The sequence below is a fragment of the Mchenga conophoros genome, linkage group LG9 (genome assembly GCF_057382185.1).
Source record: "Mchenga conophoros isolate Kocher_MC1m ecotype Shallow Benthic linkage group LG9, M_conophoros_male_GT1.1, whole genome shotgun sequence".
NCBI lineage: Eukaryota > Metazoa > Chordata > Actinopteri > Cichliformes > Cichlidae > Mchenga > Mchenga conophoros.
Genome location: NC_140534.1, coordinates 10,618,695 through 10,638,129, shown reverse-complemented (window position 1 = coordinate 10,638,129; position 19,435 = coordinate 10,618,695). Strand labels below are relative to the sequence as shown.

General features: G+C 40.5%; 2 protein-coding genes across 4 annotated transcripts; one reads left to right on the top strand and one right to left on the bottom strand.

Annotated features, from left to right (window-relative positions):
- Nucleotides 1–7,877: 7,877 nt before the first annotated feature.
- Nucleotides 7,878–19,287, bottom strand: LOC146566769 (transcription factor 7-like 1-B). 3 transcript variants are annotated; one of them, XM_085286439.1, is made up of 4 exons: nucleotides 19,054–19,287; nucleotides 17,931–18,112; nucleotides 10,026–10,182; nucleotides 7,878–9,890 (listed from the first exon to the last, which is right to left on the bottom strand). In XM_085286439.1, the coding sequence occupies exons 1-4, from the start codon at nucleotides 19,081–19,083 to the stop codon at nucleotides 9,756–9,758; spliced, it is 504 nt and encodes a 167-aa protein (XP_085142565.1). In that variant the 5' UTR covers nucleotides 19,084–19,287; the 3' UTR covers nucleotides 7,878–9,755. The 3 variants fall into 3 exon arrangements, 2 of the variants coding, with proteins under 2 accessions (XP_085142565.1, XP_085142564.1); XM_085286438.1 differs by lacking the exons at nucleotides 17,931–18,112; nucleotides 19,054–19,287 and adding exons at nucleotides 10,352–10,448; nucleotides 12,918–13,045; XR_014893826.1 differs by lacking the exons at nucleotides 7,878–9,890; nucleotides 17,931–18,112; nucleotides 19,054–19,287 and adding an exon at nucleotides 12,918–13,055 and having other exon boundaries at nucleotides 10,048–10,182.
- Nucleotides 11,338–15,213, top strand: LOC146566770 (uncharacterized). The gene is made up of 5 exons (XM_085286433.1): nucleotides 11,338–11,530; nucleotides 11,931–12,173; nucleotides 12,308–12,460; nucleotides 12,582–12,676; nucleotides 12,814–15,213. Exons 1-5 carry the CDS (start codon nucleotides 11,470–11,472, stop codon nucleotides 12,952–12,954), a joined length of 693 nt encoding a protein of 230 aa, XP_085142559.1. The 5' UTR covers nucleotides 11,338–11,469; the 3' UTR covers nucleotides 12,955–15,213.
- Nucleotides 19,288–19,435: the final 148 nt, after the last annotated feature.

Sequence of the window (19,435 nt, the reverse complement as noted above, 5' to 3'; positions counted from 1 at the left end):
TACCAGGAGAGCAATTCCTCTTTAAAATATGCCCTGGCCAAGAAAAAACCCGACAATATACGTGTGCCGTGAGAAATGATAGATAGATAGATAGATAGATAGATAGATAGATAGATAGATAGATAAATTTTATCTATCTATCTATTTCAAACATGCAAATATAATTGAAATAACAACAGAAAAAAATAAAAATAACAAAACTTAAAAATCATCAAGTTTTCATGTAAATATCTATGTCTACAGAATGTGTGTGCTCGAAAAGGAGTAGGATGAAGTTTTCTTGTTCCTACCCCCTTATTTCAAATTTCATTGCTTACAAATCCATATCCAGGATTCAACATTATTTGATCATATATTTAACTATGTACAAGTCTAACACATTGAACATACACAAATAAAACCATTTTCAGCACATAAACCAGAACAACAACAAACTACATTTTTTACATAAACTAATCACTCTGTTTATAACAGCCGCTTAATCTCTGAGTTTATTTTCTATCTATGTGACAAAAACCTTAATGAACACTTAAGGTTGGGTTACTCCGGCCTTGATTTATAAAAAATGAGGACACAATGAGACAACTCAGTCACTGAGAGGAAGATTTCCTATATTCATGCAATTTATTATTTTTTGAACAGTCGTGTGAATTTTTGTATTGATGTACTTGTCTTGATTTCATCTGTATATCCGAGTGGGTGTAGAAATCTGAGCCATCATCTGAGTAAGCCTCATCACAACTTTGCGCTGATAAAGGCAGCTGTGTTTTAGCCTGGAACACATTTATTTTTACATTTCTCATAAATGTATTTCATTATAGCACTTTTACCGCCAACATGTTGGGTCTTTTGGAGCCGGAAGTGACCTTATATGGAAGAAGGGTGGCGCTAGCTAGCTTAGTTAGCAAGCTGCATTCATAAGCTGTGCAGGTGCCACAGAGATGCTAAGTAGCCTTAATAACAGGCTAATAAAACAACAGAAACTCTGATTACAATGAGCTCATTTAAAAGCTTTCTTCTAATAAATTATTTTCTTCTCTGTGTTTCACAACCTTTTGGTGATATCTTTCTGTAAATTAGTTTAAAGCAGCTTGAGTCAATTTAGTCAGATTTTTTTTTCCAACTTGTTCACAAAAACTTGAGAAGAGACACCGAGGAGAGCAACAGAAAGCCTCATTCAGGAGCTAAACTCAAGATTAACTAGACTCGGATTAATATTAGCTCGGTGCTTACCTTTAAGTGTTAAATCAGTCTTGACAATAATCGGAGGGAAAAACGCCATAAAGCGGGAACTCGGCTTCTTCTTCTTCTGCTCTTGTATTTTTTGGCGGTTAAAGCTTTAAGGCGCATTACCGCCACCTGCTGGACTGGACTTTTCATGTCCCAAACATCATCAATTGGGCACAAATTTGTTGGAGTTTCTGTTAATAAAAAAGATGGAATTCAAGGATCTTGTTATTTGGTTTGTTTGTTTTCACCATTTACTCTACAATTTTCTGCCAGTGTATAGCAAACCCCACAGCTCAAATCAATGAAGAATTTAGTATTTTTAACATATTGCTTAAACTGGAACCAGCAGCTATATAGGCCTAATTTTTAATCCAAACATGTGATAGAGGTTTACCACCAGGAGAAGCAGACTGTAAATAAAAGACTGTGCTACTGAAAACTGTTAGTCTGACTTTGGATTGTAAATATGTTTCCATTTGTCACTTCTGTATTTGTATATGGCTCAAACTATTTGTTATGAAAGCAAAACAAACAAACTGATGTTGTATAAATTGATTCAGGATTATTTACTTCGAGTCCAGAAATCATAGCTGTCTCATCAGATCCAGTTGTGACATTAGCTATAGTTTCCGCGGAGGGTACTTGGTTCTGTATGACAGCACAGCTTTTAGGTTGAATTCAAGCGCTTGAGTACAGCCTGATAATTAGAGGCCTGCAAACTGTTTGCTGATCAACTTTGGAAGTAAAAGTACAGACAGCTATAGAAGACACAGGACACGAGATGGGTTCATTATTTCTTTTGAGTTCCATGTAACAATCCGTAACTCTGTAATTAATGAATGTGCCATTTAATCTTGGCTGCAGCCAAGATTAAATGGCACATTCATTAAATGGCTAAAATGGGTTGGCTGCCGTTCAGCATTTAGCACAAGTCAGCTTTTGATCAGAAAGTTTTCTGGTTTGATCCCTGGCTGCTCCAGTCTGCAGGCGAAATATCCTTGGACAAGATTGTAATCCCAAGCTGCTTTCTGATGCATCCATTGGAGTGTGAATGCTTTATAGAGTTTGTGAAACAGTTGTACGTGTGGTCAGATTGTTTTGTATTTGTGTGTGGATTGAAGCACATGTCTGAGAGCACATCAATCACTGCACATATTTTTTAAAATCTTAGTTTAAATAAAGTTTTTGATTATTTATTATAAAAAAGAGATGATATATATATAATGCAGTGGGCACTCTACCAGCTAACATGTCAGTTAATTTGACACATTGATTTATTTATCATTTCTTTTTCTCTCTCAGCTTTTCAGCTCCATATTTTTTGCCATTTCTTCCACACTCAACTCTGTTCTACAAGGTGAGCCCACAGTTAATGTAGGAGAGGGCAGGTGGCATTAAGAGATTTGATTGGGCAATCTAGGGCCCAGTTAGTTCTTCCTTTTGGTGAAAGCTGGGCTCTTCAGTTCAGCATGGCACAGCTCCAAAGATTCTGCAACATCAAACCCTCTGTCTGCTAATGTTACATCACCTGGGCTGAGGCAGTCCAGGTAATTGCAACAGTTTCTTGAAATTAGTTAATTCAGATATAAACAGAGTGACAGTTTACAGATTCAAACATGTCTCAGAGAAAACAGAAAAAAAACAGTAAAGCCCAACTCTCCTCTTTGTGATCAGGAAGACAAAATTCAACTTCCTGATCAAGTAGACAAATCATTCAACCAGCTTCTAGAAAAGGAAGATATTCAAAAGTTGAAAGAAATGGAACTCCTAGACAGGGAAGAAACTTTGAGCTCCAAGCAAAGCTTGATAAAGCACTAGAAAAACTAGTGCTGAAGGACAAAAAGAATCAGGAGCTGCAAGTAAAGCTTGATGAAAGACCGCACACAAATGAAGAGTTTCTTCAAGAAAAAAGGCTACAGGAGATAAAACAGAAGGAAATGGATTTCAAGCTCCAGGACATGGAGAAACACAACAAAGGCTTGCAAATCAAGCTTAATGAAGCTCTGCAAAAAATGAAAGAACTCCTCCAAGAAAAACAACAACAGGACATGAAGCAGTGCAAACTCCAAGGCATGGAGGAAAAATACAAAGCGCTTCAGGTAAAGCTTGATAAAACACTGAACAAAAATAAAGAGTTGCTTCAAGAACAAAAGCAACAAGAAATTAAACAGAAACAAACGGACTGCAAGCTTGAAGACGTGCAGGAAAAATACACAGCGCTGAAAATGAAACTTGATAAAGCACTGCAAAGAAATAAAGATTTCCTTCAAGAGAAAGAACAGCAAGACATGAAACAGAAACATCTGGATTGCAAACTTCAGAACATCGAGAAACACAACGAAGGCTCGCAAGTAATGCTTGATGAAGCTCTGCAAAAGAATAAAGAAATCCTTGAAGAGAAAGAAAAACTGGACCAGAGAGACACGCAGTGCCAACTCCAAGGTGTGCAGGAACAATACGGAGCGCTGCAGGTAAAGCTTGATGAAACACTGCACAAATATCAAGAGCTGCTTCAAGACCAAGAACAACAGGAAATAAAGCAGAAAGAAGACAAAGAAATTCTCCAGGACTTTGAGAGGAAAAACCAAAACCTGCAAGAACTTTATAACAAACTGAACTACAAAACAACTGAACTGGAAGAGGAAAAGGAAAAACTGCAAAACCAATGCTCAGAGATGCAGAGTAAGCTCAATGACATGCTGAGAAAAAACACAGAAGTCGAGGAACTTTCAGACAACGTGAAGTGCAAAAACACTGAGATACAGGTGCTAAAGCAACAACTAGAGAAAACAAACGAAGACCTGCAGTGTTCACTTCAAGAAATCGAGAGCAGAAGTCAGCAGTTGGAAGACACGCACAACAAATTACAACAGAGTTATACAGAGCTGCACGAGGCAAAGCTAATGCAGGAGGCAACATCTAAAGAAATGAAAGAAAGGCTCGAAGACAAACAAGCCAAATTAGAAGAAGTGGAGAAAACATGCAAGAGACTTGAGCAGGAGAATGCAGAAACAATCGATCAGTTGAGAACCCTCATCCTAGAGAAAAAAGTGCTCGTGGAAAAGCTCATGGAAAAGAAGAAAAAACGCTTCTGCTTCTTCTGGAGGAGGGACACTCCTGCTTTTTCTACTTTTTCTACTTTTTCTACTGCTAATGTCACCTCGTCTTCCTCCACCTCTGTTCCATCTTAATTTTCACCTCTCCTCTCTCTTTCTCTCCCTTTCTCTCCTGACACCTCTCCCTCCCCTGTCTCCCTTTAACTCCTATCACCTGTCCCATCTCCTCCCCCCCCCCCCCCCTCTCTCTTTTCACCCTCACCCTCCAACCAGTCCCGACAGTTGACTGCCTCCTCTAGAGCCTGGTTCTGTCATAGGTTTCTTCCTTTAAAGGGAGTTTTTCCTATCCACTGTCGCACCTAGTGCTTGCTCAGAGGGGATTGTTGGGGTTTTCTCTCCTCTATCTCTTTCCTCCTTTCTATCCCTTTCCTTTACCTTCTTCTTTAAAACCCCTCCCCCCTTTCTATTTCCTCAATAATTTAATAATAAACACAATTGGCAAAATTTTAAAAAGTCAGATCAATGTCTTCATTCAAGAATGAATTGTCTTTGTCACCGGGTCATGTGTATTTTGTGTTTTCCTCGGGCTGGTGATCCTTGCAGTTGTTGAGCCCAAGAGTCCAGATTTTTAGTGTTTTAATCACATTTAGTGTTACATTTTAGATCACAACAAAAGGATATCCACAATTTAGGATTCAGGCATTTGTCTTTTTCAATATCATAATCATTCTATGATTGAGTCGGTTACAGAAGCAGCAGTTAGCAGCAATAACTTCAATTCATCAACATTTGCAAGCATTTCTTTATACACAGCATTTCTGTCAGGTTGAGGTCTGGACTTCCATGCAGTAGATTTGCTGCTGTGCTTGGGCTCATTATCCTGTTGCATGGCCTAATTTAGGAGAAGCTTCAGCTGTTGGACAGACGGCCTCACATTTGACTCTAGAAAACTTTGGCATACAGAGGAGTTCGTGGACTGCAAGGTGCTTATTGCTTGTGTCTGCAGAACAAGCTCAAATCACCACAATTGAACCAGCGTACTTGACAGTGGATTTGAGGTGTTTGTGCTGTGTTTGATTTTTGCTGAAGTTACTGCTGTGCATTATGACCAAACCTCCACTTTAGTCTCATCTTTTAAAAATATGTTGCTCCAGAAGCTTTCAAGGGCAAATTTGCAAACCTCAACTGAGTTGTTGTGTTCTCTTTAGAGACAAGAAGCTTTCTCCTGGCGGCCCTTCCAGACCAACCATACTTGTTTTGTCTTTTTCTAATTAAACTGTCTTGAACATTAACATGCTGTTTAAGGCCTGTAGAGGCTCAGATGCAGCTCTTGGGTATTGTGCAGTTTCTGTGAGCACTGAACAGTCTTTGTGGTGGATCTGAATGCTCCAGACTAGCAAACTTGCTCATGGTCAGTTAATCAAGTGCATAGAGCCCTGTGATGAATTTTCACATTTACTCTGTGAATCTTCATTCTTCTAGCTAGTCTTTACTCTTCTAGAAGCTTTCTTTGCTCAGACGTCTGCAGCATTGAATCTATGTCTTCTCCACTGCTATTCCAAACAAGGTGCTGATGCAGGGGTCATTAGCACAGTAAGATTTAAGTGCACAAAATGTTCACATCATAATAGTAATAATAATTAGAGGAGAGTATTATGTAGTCCAAGAAGTGTGTGAAGAAGTTTTCAGTGCGGAGGAGGGAACCATGGTGTTCAGGAGCCAAACTGCTTTGGGGGAAAATGCTATTGCACAATCTTGCCGACCTGCTCCTGATGACGCAGTCGTCTTCTGGAGGGAAGTGTGGTAAACAGTTGATGGGAAGGGTGATGCGGGTCAGCCATGATGCTAGTGGCTTTCCCAGTGAGGTGTAAATATCCTGTAGACTGGGTAGAGAACTGCCAATAACACGCTGTGCGGTCCACACAATCCTCTGGAGGGCTCTGCGATTGGACGCATGACAGTTTTCATACCAGACTGTGATGCAGCGGGTTAGGATGCTCTGCATGGTACCTCTGTAGAAAGTATTAAAGATGGGTTTGGGGATGTGCACCTTCTTCAGTCGTCTCTTAAAATGCAGTCGCTGCTGAGCTCTTTTAGTCACTGATTTGGTGTTGCTGGTCCAGGACAGGTCCAGGGGCGGATCTAGAGAAATTTTTCCAGGCTGGCATGGAAATCAAATGGGGTGGCAAAATCAAAGCCTTGTTTTAAAGACATATGCAGGTGTTACATATGATTAATATACATTAAGCATATGTTTCATATAAATATGGTCTATAACTTAATTATTTTCTATAGCCCACATAATTAAACATTTCAGTTACATAAAATGTGTGTACTGTATAGCCTGTATAATAAATAAATATGTAACCAATAAGTATAAAATCCAGAAAGCTACACAACACTGGGCGGGGGCTCATTTCCAAACACAAGTCTAACTTAAGTTTCATACTGTTTTTGTTAGAAAAAAAATCAAATTGTACTGACTACTACTGCCAGAAAGCTGCACTGTCACAAACAATTATTGAAACCTCATTTTTCATGATTTGTTGGGTCAATATTCTGAGGTCCAAAATATAATTGGCCATTTTTGGCTGCTTTTGATTGTTGTTGTTTTTTTACCTTGTCTTTCTTGGTATCATTCTTTTCAGCACAACCTCACACGTCCAAATTTACAGTTATTAAAACAACTGGTCTGAAATCACACAAACACATAAAACCCTAGTAGTAGTTATATTTTCTCTTTACTATAAAAACCACAGACATGTTTAGTAAATTATTTTCATAACTTGAAATGCAAATATAAGTGGTAATTTTTTTTTTAAATTAATATTAAACAAAAATTTTGTAAATAATAAAGTTATATACAACTATTCATCTAAAAATGCAGGCAATGCATCTGGGGTTCTTATTTTTATTTTTTTGCACAGCCATTTTAAAAATACTACAACAATCAGGTGTCACAATAAGACGCCCCACAATTTATTTGTGCCAGTAAAAAAAAAAAATGTCAACCACAAGACAGAGAAGAACATCACAGGGAGAAACCCTGCAGGCCTGACAGCAGGTGTATCGCTCATTCTGTTTTCCACCTGGAGACAGTGTTCACACGGCATTCTGCCTGTGTAACTTGTGTAACTACACAAGTTAACACAATTCAATTCAATTCAATTTTATTTATATAGCGCCAAATCACAACAAAAGTCGCCTCAAGGCGCTTCATAGATACAGAGAAAAACCCAACAATCATATGACCCCCTATGAGCAAGCACTTGGGCGACAGTGGGAAGGAAAAACTCCCTTTTAACAGGAAGAAACCTCCAGCAGAACCAGGCTCAGGGAGGGGCGGGGCCATCTGCTGCGACCGGTTGGGGTGAGAGAAGGAAAACAGGATAAAAGACATGCTGTGGAAGAGAGACAGAGGTTAATAACAGATATGATTCAATGCAGAGAGGTCTATTAACTCATACTGAGTGAGAAAGGTGACTGGAAAGGAAAAACTCAATGCATCATGGGAATCCCCGGCAGCCTACGTCTATTGCAGCATAACTAAGGGAGGATTCAAGGTCACCTGGTCCAGCCCTAACTATATGCTTTAGCAAAGAGGAAAGTTTTAAGCCTAATCTTGAAAGTAGAGATAGTGTCTGTCTCCCGAATCCAAACTGGAAGCTGGTTCCACAGAAGAGGGGCTGTAGTCGCAAATTTTGAAGCCATCCTGATAATCTTCTTCCACCAACGATGTGGAGATCCAACCCTTTTAGATCCAATTAAAATCAAGACAGTCAAAAAGATGCTCTGTAAAAGAGTAGAAAAAATAGATACAGACATGTGCTGCATGAAAGACGTTAGGGAAGGTTAGTTAGCTGGAGAGCGAGTTAGGCAGGAGAACTCTCAGCAGCATTAACTGCCCTGTTACTGCACCACCTTAATAAACCATGGTGAAGCAAAATGTCTTGTGCTTAAGACTCTACATGAAAGTTAAAATATATATGTTCAGTGCACATAGATATATAGTGTATAGTTATACATATCACACAAAAATCCACCACATTTCCCCTTGTGGTACCTGGAGGTACCACCTAAAAAGACCCAATGACTAAAGAAGAACAAAAATCGTGAAAACGAATGCGTGCGCTGTTTTTTTGCTAACATACTTTAAAGCAAGCTCTAAATAGAATATAAGAATTTGTATAAAGATCCCACACAGTTGTTGCTCTATTGAATAAACCCCAGAAACCTCATAGTCATCAACATAACATTCTTCCAACGCTTCATTTCTCTTAGTCAATTAATTTAAGACTAATTGATTCCTCTTCATTTGCAAATCATACTACACAGTATCCTTATCAGAATACTCAAGAAACTTAAAACTAGCCTAATTACAGTAAAATGAAAGTGAGGCATGAAACACATCAGCAGAGACACATAATACATACACGGATTACACAACACCATATGTGACATTAAAAATAATACAATAAAACAATTAATTCCCAATTTTGGATTTCATCTTGGTCAGGTTCAACTTCTTTTTCTGAACAACTTCTCAGTGTGGGCTTTGAAATGTTCTTTGACCATCACTTCATCTTCTTCATCTGACATAAACCCACCAAGAGCATTCTCTTTGTGGGCCGGTACTGCTCACCCGAGTAAACACGAGCTGACATTGACATGAATTAAACATAAAACATTATATACAGTATAAGATTTTGTAAGGTAAACCTAGTTCATACAAATGAAGTAAAGAAAAGTTATTAAAACAAAACGTGCCTTGCTGTTTATTCTTTCAGTGTCCCACAGTAGCACATTTCCTGCTAGGAAAATGTCAGAAGTCACATCATTTCTGTAAATTGGGAAGTAACTGTAATACATCAAGTCACCTCTGTCTCTTGTTACCAGGACTTTTTAAAATGAATGGTGCAACATGGAAAGAGGCCCTACACAAAAGTTTAGCTTTGAGCTCAATATGCGATGATCCTTTCAGCCATGACATCTCTGACATGGGAAACCAGGGAATTTGATTAGAAAATGGTGAAGGATTTTCTTTTCAGTTAGAAACTGGATTTGTGTAACATGTTGGTGAAAAGCCCCCAAAGAAAGCAGCATATGATCAGTCGCTATATTGCATTTAATACAAACGTCCTTCGTGTATCCTTTGAATACAGAACAGATCATTTCTGATATCTATGAGTAAACCCAACGAGCACGTGTCCCAAAAGACCCCACAGTGTTTTTATCTGGCTTTTCCCTGACAGTTAGTGGACACTGACAGATGTGTGCTGAATATGAAAGGAAACAAAAGAACTAAAGAAGGTTTGCAGTGTTAAAAACAAGAACTACATGAAGGTTGTTTCATCCTGCTGTAACTTATGACAGAAGCATCTTTTGTTTGTTTTTTCATTTATTTACACAAAGACAGATGTTGAAATAACAGGAGTAACAGTTTAATTCAATTGAAATCAGTCCAATCGTCTATAATGAAATTATTGTTGGACATACATAGTTTTCTTTGGTCGACCAGGCTGGATGCTCTTTGGCATGATTCTGTCTTTCTGTTTCAGCCTGCTTGAAATATCTGGCTTTCTGGTCGTTTGAAAGCGACTTCCACTGTGGACAGAAGATCATAAGAACACACTGTGAGCACTGCTACTACACATAACTACAGGACAGCTGGGACACATGCAAAAACATGAGCAGACAACATTAACAGATGCATAAATGTATGCAGAGTTACACACTTACTCTCTGTCCCACCACTGCATTTACGGCTGCATTTCCAGGGATGTTGAGTTCAGCAATGACCTTTGGCCTCTGCTCTTTGAGATAGAGCATGAAGGCATTTGGAGGCTTCTTGACGTATGGCCCATCTTCATCCTGCTGGGCTGGGCACTTTCTTTTTCTTCAGGAATAAAACACAGAGTAAGAGCACATGTTAGCACTGTGTACAACTGTGAGGGAAGCAGTTCAAAAACACGAGACAAGCTGTAAAACTGAATGAAATCAGGCACCATTAATGGATCATTACAATAATTCCTGCAGACATCTGCAAACAAATGACAGATACTTGCAGATCAGTGAACCAAAGCAGCAGAGCAAACTTAGTTTGGAGTGGAGGTGTTAGGTGGAGGAGCAGGAGTGACATACTCATACATCTGTACACCGTTCCTACACAGATGAAGGGAGACAGATATGAGATAACAGGAAGAAGTTATGAATATAGAGATGTTCAGCAGCTGTGTTCACTCCAGTGTTTGTGTGTTTTACGTACAGTACTCCAACAGGACGCAGGTTCTGGAGCACACAAAACACACAACAGGTGACGAGACAAGCTGCAATACTATCATCTATCCACTAGGTGGAAGAATTGATCAGTAGAAAGAGGAGATGTGCTCAAAACGACATTCATACATAGATTTATTCTTCTTAGTTAGTCTTAAGAATTAGGATTCACTGACAGTGAAGAAGTTTCAGACGTGCACTCGCGTTTCCCCTTTTGCCTTTTCCTGCTCCAGCCAAGTCCTCCGCCTGCTCGACATCTCTCCTATTACCTTTTATTACGCTTGCACTCATGCCTTTGCCTTTCACCACTTCAAAACTGCGCCTTCTTCAATATTACCTTCATATGCCCTCTTTGCTTTTCGCCTTCCTCACTACACTAAGTACCATTTTTTAACGCTGTGTACTCACTCTTGCTAAGTACATGTGAACAGATCTTGAAGAAAAAAAACAAAACAAAACATACTTTTCTTTTCTCTTCTGATACTATTGAATGATCCTAACAGAAAAAAACAGAGTTAACACTGACTTAATAAAAAAGTGTTATATTTTATCTCAGATAAACTAGTCAGTGTTTATTAGTGTTTGCTCAACTAGAAGTCTTCATAGTAGCATCCACACATCAAGTCTTTAAACAAATAATGAAAGGATAATGAAAGAAAGTTTAATGTGAAATTACTGAATTATATGAAATGCCAGAGTGTTTTTCTTTAAACTACTTGGGACACTGCCTTTTAGTGATGTCACTAAAAGGCAAGGTTCTAATGTTGTGTTGCCATAGACTCCGGAGTTTACTTTTAAAGCTCACTTACAGAACTGACTTATACAGCTTAGTTAGAAAAGTCAAGCATCCAGACATTTGAAGGACTATTCACTCATTAAGGTGACATTTTCTATTTTAAAAATTAAGATGAAAAAGGAAACAAGAAAAGTTACGACTGAGGCAGATAAGAAAGATCCAGGAGATCAAAGTAAGTAAAAAATAAAATCCCCTAAATAACAGAATGTACATTTCTAACAATGTTGAGGCTCTGTGTATAAAATGATTCATTTTTAGAGGATTTAAATCCTGGTTTTGATTGAAACTAACCTGAGTGCAACATGTCTAATCAAAGAAAGGTTACTGGGGCACTTTGTCTTTTGGTAAAATAATGTGACAAGTTTATTCTTGGACTGAGCAGTGAAAACAGAGCAACAAGTGTCATCAGTATCTAGACTTAGTAGACCTAGTATGGTGTTGGTGTGTTTTTTATCAAAAGGATAAACTTATTATATTGTAAGCAATACTAATTTAAAATTCAATGACATCAAAATCCTTCTAGTCCTGATGTCGAGCGCTCTTTTTCACTAATGTGTTGTTGTTGTTTATAGATTGTAAGAGCAGGATGGCTAAAAGAAAGGCCAGTCCTGAAAAAACGACCCCCATAAAAAGAAGGAGGGTCACTGAGCAGGCTGGTCCTTCCACCAGCTCAGATGCTCATGTGGTCGGGGGAGTCAAGCGAAAGGTCCAACAAGATGAAGCGGGGACAACCAATACAGCAAAAAAGCGTAAACTTCTTGAGCATGTGAGCGGTGACAAGGGGCAGGCATCTTCCTGGTTGGACACTGGTAAAGGTAGGCTAATTAGTTGAGTGAGGGGTAGATTAAGTGTACATCTGGTTGCTAGTTTGAAGATATTAGTGTTTGGGAGATATTTGTGTCTATTATCTAATAAGCTGATGTGCTTTTGGTGTTTTCCACATCTGCAGACTGCAGCATAGAGATTTCAGAGAGCTGCAGTAAAAACAAAAAGGCTGGCAAAAGGAAAGCTGCGGGAGACACCAGGGACCCACCTAAGAAAAAGAACGTGGACCAGGACAAAACCAAAACCGTTGCCAAAAAGTCAGTGGCTGAACAGAAACGTAAGTAGCAAGCAGCTTAGCTTTTATATTCAGGTGAAGAGCAAAATGAACATTTAGGGTACAGCAGAGAGTAATTTGTGTGACAGCTGTAGTAAAACCCAATTTGTGTTTGTCTGTTTAGGTGACTTCCAAGCAAGATACGTGGAGGAGCACCGGCTTGGAGAAGGAGGCTGTGGAGCAGTGTTTGCTGGCTACCGCATAAAGGATCATTTACCAGTAAGTGTTCAGATGGTGGTAGTAAGACAGGCAGTAATGCAGATAAGGGATAATATCGTAAGCTGAGATGTATGCTGTTTTACACCTTTAATGATGTCATACTGAGGAAATGCTCATCAATGCCCTGTGTCTTTTAGGTGGCCATCAAACACATCCCAAAGGGGAAAGTGTACTGCAAAGTGAAGGTAAATGTGCAAGACTTGAATTGTTTTTACATTAGTGGATTGCATGCAGCGTTCACCTGTGGAACGTCTGTGCCTCATCATCCACTTTGTTGAAATATTTCAGGATGATAACGGGAAGAATGTGTCAGTGGAAGTTGCCATCATGCTGAAGCTTGCAGCTGAAGCAGATGGATCAGTGGAAACATCAGCCCCAGTGTCTCTGTTGGAGTGGTTTGACTTTGGCAGAGAGCTGATCCTGGTGATGGAGAGACCTGTCCCCGCTGTGGACCTGGATAAATACATAGAAGAAAATGGAGGATTTTTGCCAGAGGACAAGGCCAAGGCAAGTTGACTTGCCTTAGAAGAGTCTTAGACTGTACATCATTCAATCAAAGCACAGAGTATTAGAGAAACATTAACCCATTGATTGATTATTGTCTTTTTCATCGTTTCCAGGTAGGGCTGGGCTATATCATACCATTCACGGTAATACCGGTGTAATTTTGGGCAACGATAGGAAAATGAAATATCGCGCTAGAATAGGTAAAACGCGCATGCGCAGTGCCTATGTTTACATACGCAGATGGCGGTGACGCAGAAAGAGAAGAGCAAAAGTGGATCGTTGAATGAAACGGATGAACCAGAACTGGTTTGTAAAAATGCTGCAACTTTAGTGGTGTGGAACTGGTTTAGCTTTCGTCCGTCAGATACACAACAAAGCACGATTTTTGGTAGCGCATGCTAGCGGGCCGCCGTTATTACCGTGTTGTTTGGAAAATACGGCACACTTAAAATCAATCCTTTGATTTTTCTGAAACTCGACAGTGCCCCTTATAATCCCGTGTGCCTTATGTATGAATTCTGGTTGTGTTTACTGACCTCAAAACGATTTTATGTACACGGCGACTTTGCTAAGCTACAAAGCCGCACCGCTCGATGGATTGTCGGAGCATTACGGCTATCGTAGGCAGGCGCCTCGCGGAGTGATACGTACTGCACCTCAACGTGATATTACCGTATTGTGTGTGTATAACCTCTTTTTAAGCTTTGTGGATATTTTACATGGTTATGCTGAGGATATGTCGGCCAATTTCCACTGGAAATGCCTTTTGGTTAAACTGTCAGCGAGGAATTTGCATTTGCACTGTTACATTTTTATATAACTTTAATGCACATAAAAAAACAGCTGCTTGTTTAAGTGAAAATACATTTATGGGGTTTTTTGCACTAATAAAGTTGTGGCGTTGTAAAGTATTTTGTCTAGTGTCAGTTATATCGTTATCGCAACTTTTCAAATGTATATCGTGATAAATATTTTTGGTCATATCGCCCTGCTCTATTTCCAGGTCATTCTGAAGCAGCTGGTTGATGCTGCGAAGCACCTGGAGGATAAACACATCTTTCACCGGGACATCAAGAGTGAGAACATTCTAATTGAGACCGGCTCAGATGTACCGCGTGTTCGTATCATCGACTTTGGACTGAGCTGCTTTGTTAAGGAGCAGTCGCAGTACCGCGTCTTCTATGGTAACATATTCTGCTCTTGCTCTTCACAGATGTCACAATTTTCGCCTTTTGTTTTAGAAGAAATTGCAATTGTGTCTGTTTATTAGGTACAGAAATTTACTCCCCTCCCGAGTGGTACGGGCGCAGTTGCTACAGGTGTGGACCCACCACGGTATGGCAAATGGGAGTGGTTCTGTACGAAGCGCTTCATGCCGGGGACTTTAACACCACGAGCTTCCTCAAAAAGCGCCTGAAATTCAAAAGACATCTGTCCAAAAGTAAGAAAACGTCACACTTCAAGACTGACTGATGGCTTGGACCACTGGAACTATCATCTTCATGTTTTTTCTCTTTCCTTTCTTTCCAGACTGCCGGGATTTCTTGGACGCGTGTTTAACCAAAGTCCCGGAGACGCGGCCGACGCTGGAGGAGCTACAGCATCACACTTGGCTGAGATAAGCCTATCACACACACACACAAACACACACACACACAATTCAGACGTTATCATTTATGTGTGATGTATGAATTACCTTTCTTTTTTTCAGGAAATAATTTTTTTTAATTGGCCCACTTTAAATTTCAGTGTTTTGGAATTCCTGTAAACCCCCCCCAGCCATCCCAGGAAAGGGGATCTCTCTTTGAATGGGCTTTCCCGAGGTTTCTTCCCGTCAGTCTGGCCCCCCCAGGGGAGTTTTTCCTCGTCTTCATAGAGAGCTTGGGCTGGCTCAGGAGCTCCATCAAAACTGTCTTTATTTAATTACTCTAATGTAATCATATACTTTAAAGTAATCAAATAAAAGACAGTAAAAATCTGAAGACTTGAAGTAAACTTCCATTAAAATAAAACTTGTTTAATTCATCTTTGCTGAGGATACTGTGTTATTACTATTTCAAGGATTATGTCAGAACACCGGATACTGGTACCCATCCCTACCCATCACTAGGGAACAGAACAAACCAGACATCAATTACAACAAAAATGACACTGACCCAGCCAGCATGACTCGTCTGCCTTAAGAAATGTTTAGCAATATTACAAATTGGGTGATATGCCTTAAAGTAGCTTCTCATGTGTTCAGCATTGTCAAAGGCTACATTTTAATTAAAACCACAATCTAGTAATGTTCTGTCTTTAACCTTCCTAATTTGTTTTTTGTCCTAACCTAATACTAAATTGCCAGTGAAAACAAAAGTTACATAAATAAAGAAGAGTAAAGAAAATTACGGTCTTTTTTATTGTAACAGTTTACCAGTGTACAGTTTGGTTTGTGACATATCTATCTAATAGACTCCAATTTGTGCATGTAAATGGAGAGTCCTCTTCACACACTGAGGTTAATTATGGAGTTCCACAGGGTTCAGTGCTAGGACCAATTCTGTTTACATTATACATGTTTCCCCTAGGCAGCATCATTAGAAGACATAGCATAAATTTTCACTGCTATGCAGATGACACCCAGCTCTATCTGTCCATGAAGCCAGATAACACACACCAATGAGTTACACTGCAGGAATGTCTTAAAGACTTAAAGACCTGGATGGCCGCTAACTTTCTGCTTCTTAATTCAGATCAAACTGAGGTTATTGTACTCGTCCCTGAAAAGTTTAGAAATATGGTATCTAACCAGATTCTTACTCTGGATGGCATTACCTTGGCCTCCAGTAACGCTGTGAGGAACCTTGGAGTCATTTTTGACCAGGACATGTCCTTCAACGCACATATTAAACAAATATGTAAGACTGCGTTCTTCCATTTGCGCAACATCTCTAAAATTAGAAATATCCTGTCTCAGAGTGACGCTGAAAAACTAGTTCATGCATTTATTGTGTGAATGTGTGTGTGAATGGGTGGATGACTGGATATGTAAAGCGCTTTGGGGTCCTTAGGGACTAGTAAAGCGCTATATAAATACAGGGCATTTACCATTTATTACTTCCAGGCTGGACGACTGTAATTCATTATTATCAGGATGTCCAAAAAACTCACTGAAAAGCCTTCAGCTGATCCAAAATGCTGCAGCAAGAGTCCTGACAGGGACTAGAAAGAGAGAGCAGATTTCTCCTGTTAAATCCAGAATTGAATTCAAAATCCTGCTCCTCACATACAAGGTCTTAAATAATCAGGCCCCATCTTATCTTAATGACCTTGTAGTACCATATCACCCTATTAGAGCACTTCGCTCTCGCTCTGCAGGCCTACTTGTTGTTCCTAGAGTATTTAAAAGTAGAATGGGAGGGAGAGCCTTCAGTTTTCAGGCCCCTCTTCTGTGGAACCAGCTTCCAGTTTGGATTCAGGAGACAGACACTATCTCTACTTTTAAGATTAGGCTTAAAACTTTCCTTTTTGCTAAAGCATATAGTTAGGGCTGGACCAGGTGACCCTGAATCCTCCCTTAGTTATGCTGCAATAGACGTAGGCTGCCGGGGATTCCCATGATGCATTGAGTTTTTCCTTTCCAGTCACCTTTCTCACTCACTATGTATTAATAGACCTCTCTGCATTGAATCATATCTGTTATTAACCTCTGTCTCTCTTCCACAGCATGTCTTTATCCCATCTTCCTTCTCTCACCCCAACCGGTCGCAGAAGATGGTCCCGCCCCTCCCTGAGCCTGGTTCTGCTGGAGGTTTCTTCCAGTTAAAGGGGAGTTTTTCCTTCCCACTGTCGCCAAAGTGCTTGCTCATAGGGGGTCATATGATTGTTGGGTTTTTCTCTGTATCTATGAAGCGCCTTGAGGCGACTTTTGTTGTGATTTGGCGCTATATAAATAAAATTGAATTGAATTATCTGAGGAAGAAGCAGAGTTGGTTTGTTTCCAGCTGAAATCATCCAGGCTCAGGAATTTGAATCGATCCACATCATTTCTGCTTGAACTAGAGAACATGAGTGTCGACTTACATTTGGTCTGTGAGACACATGTCATAGTGACAGTATTTGGGTTAATATGGCATTACTCACCCTGGTCGCATTTCTTCAATATCAGGCACCAAGTTCAGGAACTCGTTCTTTGCAGCCCGCGCAAGGTAGGAGGTCTCCAGAGTGGGAACCATCGGGAAGTTTTCACAGTCTGAGCAGGAGGGACTGGAGGCACGTGAGCTGTTCTCAGGGGTCCTTTAACACAAATCACACCAAGTTAGAATCAAATAGATAACCTGTCAATAACCGTTTGCAGATCGAGGTCAATGTTCCTAAAAATATGTTTACTTCTGGCCCATGGAGCCACAGCGCGAGTCCGAGAGAGAGGGGCAGGTAGAGGAAGGGGTGAGGGTGGCACTGCTGAAGCTCGTCACGGATGGATCACGTCCGATCGGTGAGATGAGAGAAAGCTGAAGTGAAACAACAGCAGGATGAGGTAGACGTCAATATAGGAACTCCCTGATGTGACACAGAAAGGCTATTTTTTTATTTCTTTGTATTATTTCTCACCTTGCAGTCACTGATGCTGTTCACCAGCTGGTTGTATTCAGTATTGAAGGTGTGTGTCAGAAGGCGCAGGCACTACAACACAACAGGAACAAGACCGAGCAGAGAAGGAAGAAGGCAGCAACAAGAACGCCCACTAAGCCCACGTTTTTCTCACCTTGGTGGCCAGCTCCTTCTCACGCTTTCAAAGGTGGTGCTGGAGATCTGCGAGGAGGCGGAGGTGGACGTGGACAGAGTGCTGGAGCTCACGCTGGGGGACAGAGACTCACTCAGGGACTTGGTGGTGGGAGCTGTTCCCACGGGAGCCGCCACTCCCAGAAGGTGACGGGTCTTTTCCACCTGGAAGAAAGATGGGGGCTAATGTGAGGTAGGGAGAAGAGGGGACGTTAGTCATGTAAAGGCCATAGGTGAGGGTAGGGACGTAGATCGACCGGTAAATTGAGAGCTTCGCTTTTACACTCAGCTCCCTCTTCACCACGACGGACCGGTGCAGCGTCCGCATTACTGCAGCTGCAGCCCCAATCCGTCTGTCGATCTCCGGCTCCCTTCTCCCATCACTCGCGAACAAGACCCCGAGATACTTGAACTCCTCCACTTGGGGCAGGAACTCATCCCCGACTCATCCTATATTTCCGTTTTTATATTTCTAATGTTTGCCTTGTTTTCTTCACTGTCTGGTCTGCCTCTGTCTTGCCTGTATGGATGCATTTACACCGAAATGTCCCCAACAAAGGATGTTTTAATTCACCACTATTCCAGTGAAACACGAGTCTCCCATCTTCCTGCTACCAGTCTGGAGTTTTTGTTCACCAAAGCACACACCAACTTCATACTGACGGACAGATCACTGCCCTTTTGCCGCCTTGTCTGACCGTGTTTTGTGGCTGTGGTTCACTTCACCTCACTCTTCCCCATTCTTGTCATTAAATCAGGCTGTTCTGCAACCATGGCAGCCATTCACTCTATGGCTTTATTCATGGTGTATTTTACCCCTTCACTAAAGGCCGTTCTCGTTTCCAACATTATATTTGCAGTGTTCGTCTATCTATCAATCAATATCTGCGGAGTATTTTTTTAACGAGTATCCTATTTTCTAAAGCACAGCATGTAAAGGGTAGCTCGGTTAGCAGGATGCTAGCATGTAGCGCTTAGTGAGACACGCCTCAGACGAGTTGAGCAAAGACCCCGTCTGTGTACTTTATACGTGAGCAACGGATTTAAATAAAATTAAGGTTTCAAAAGACAAACTTGAAGATAAAAAAATATATATATATACTCACCGGAGAGCCGCCAGGGTTTGCCGCTGCCATCTTGGCGCTCCTAAATTCAAAACTGCCTCTGCAGTCAGGCAGGGGAGGCGTGGAAATTGTCTTTGAGTTAGTCAAACGTTTTCCTTAGTTCGAGTAGATGATAAAAAAAATAATAATAATAAATGGGATTTTAAGTAGGACTAGGCGTTCTGTAATGATCTCTATTTAGGAGAAAAACTTAATCACTCACCTTTAAACAGCTCTCTTTTAGGAGACACACTGCTGGCTAACGGTGTCGTGTGATCAAACAGCGTAATTTAATTGGCTGAGAGCCACTCGACTCGATCTGGTGCTGATTGCTCTGGCTTGGGTCATTAAAGTTCATCACTTTTGCAGTTGAATTTTTTCAGGT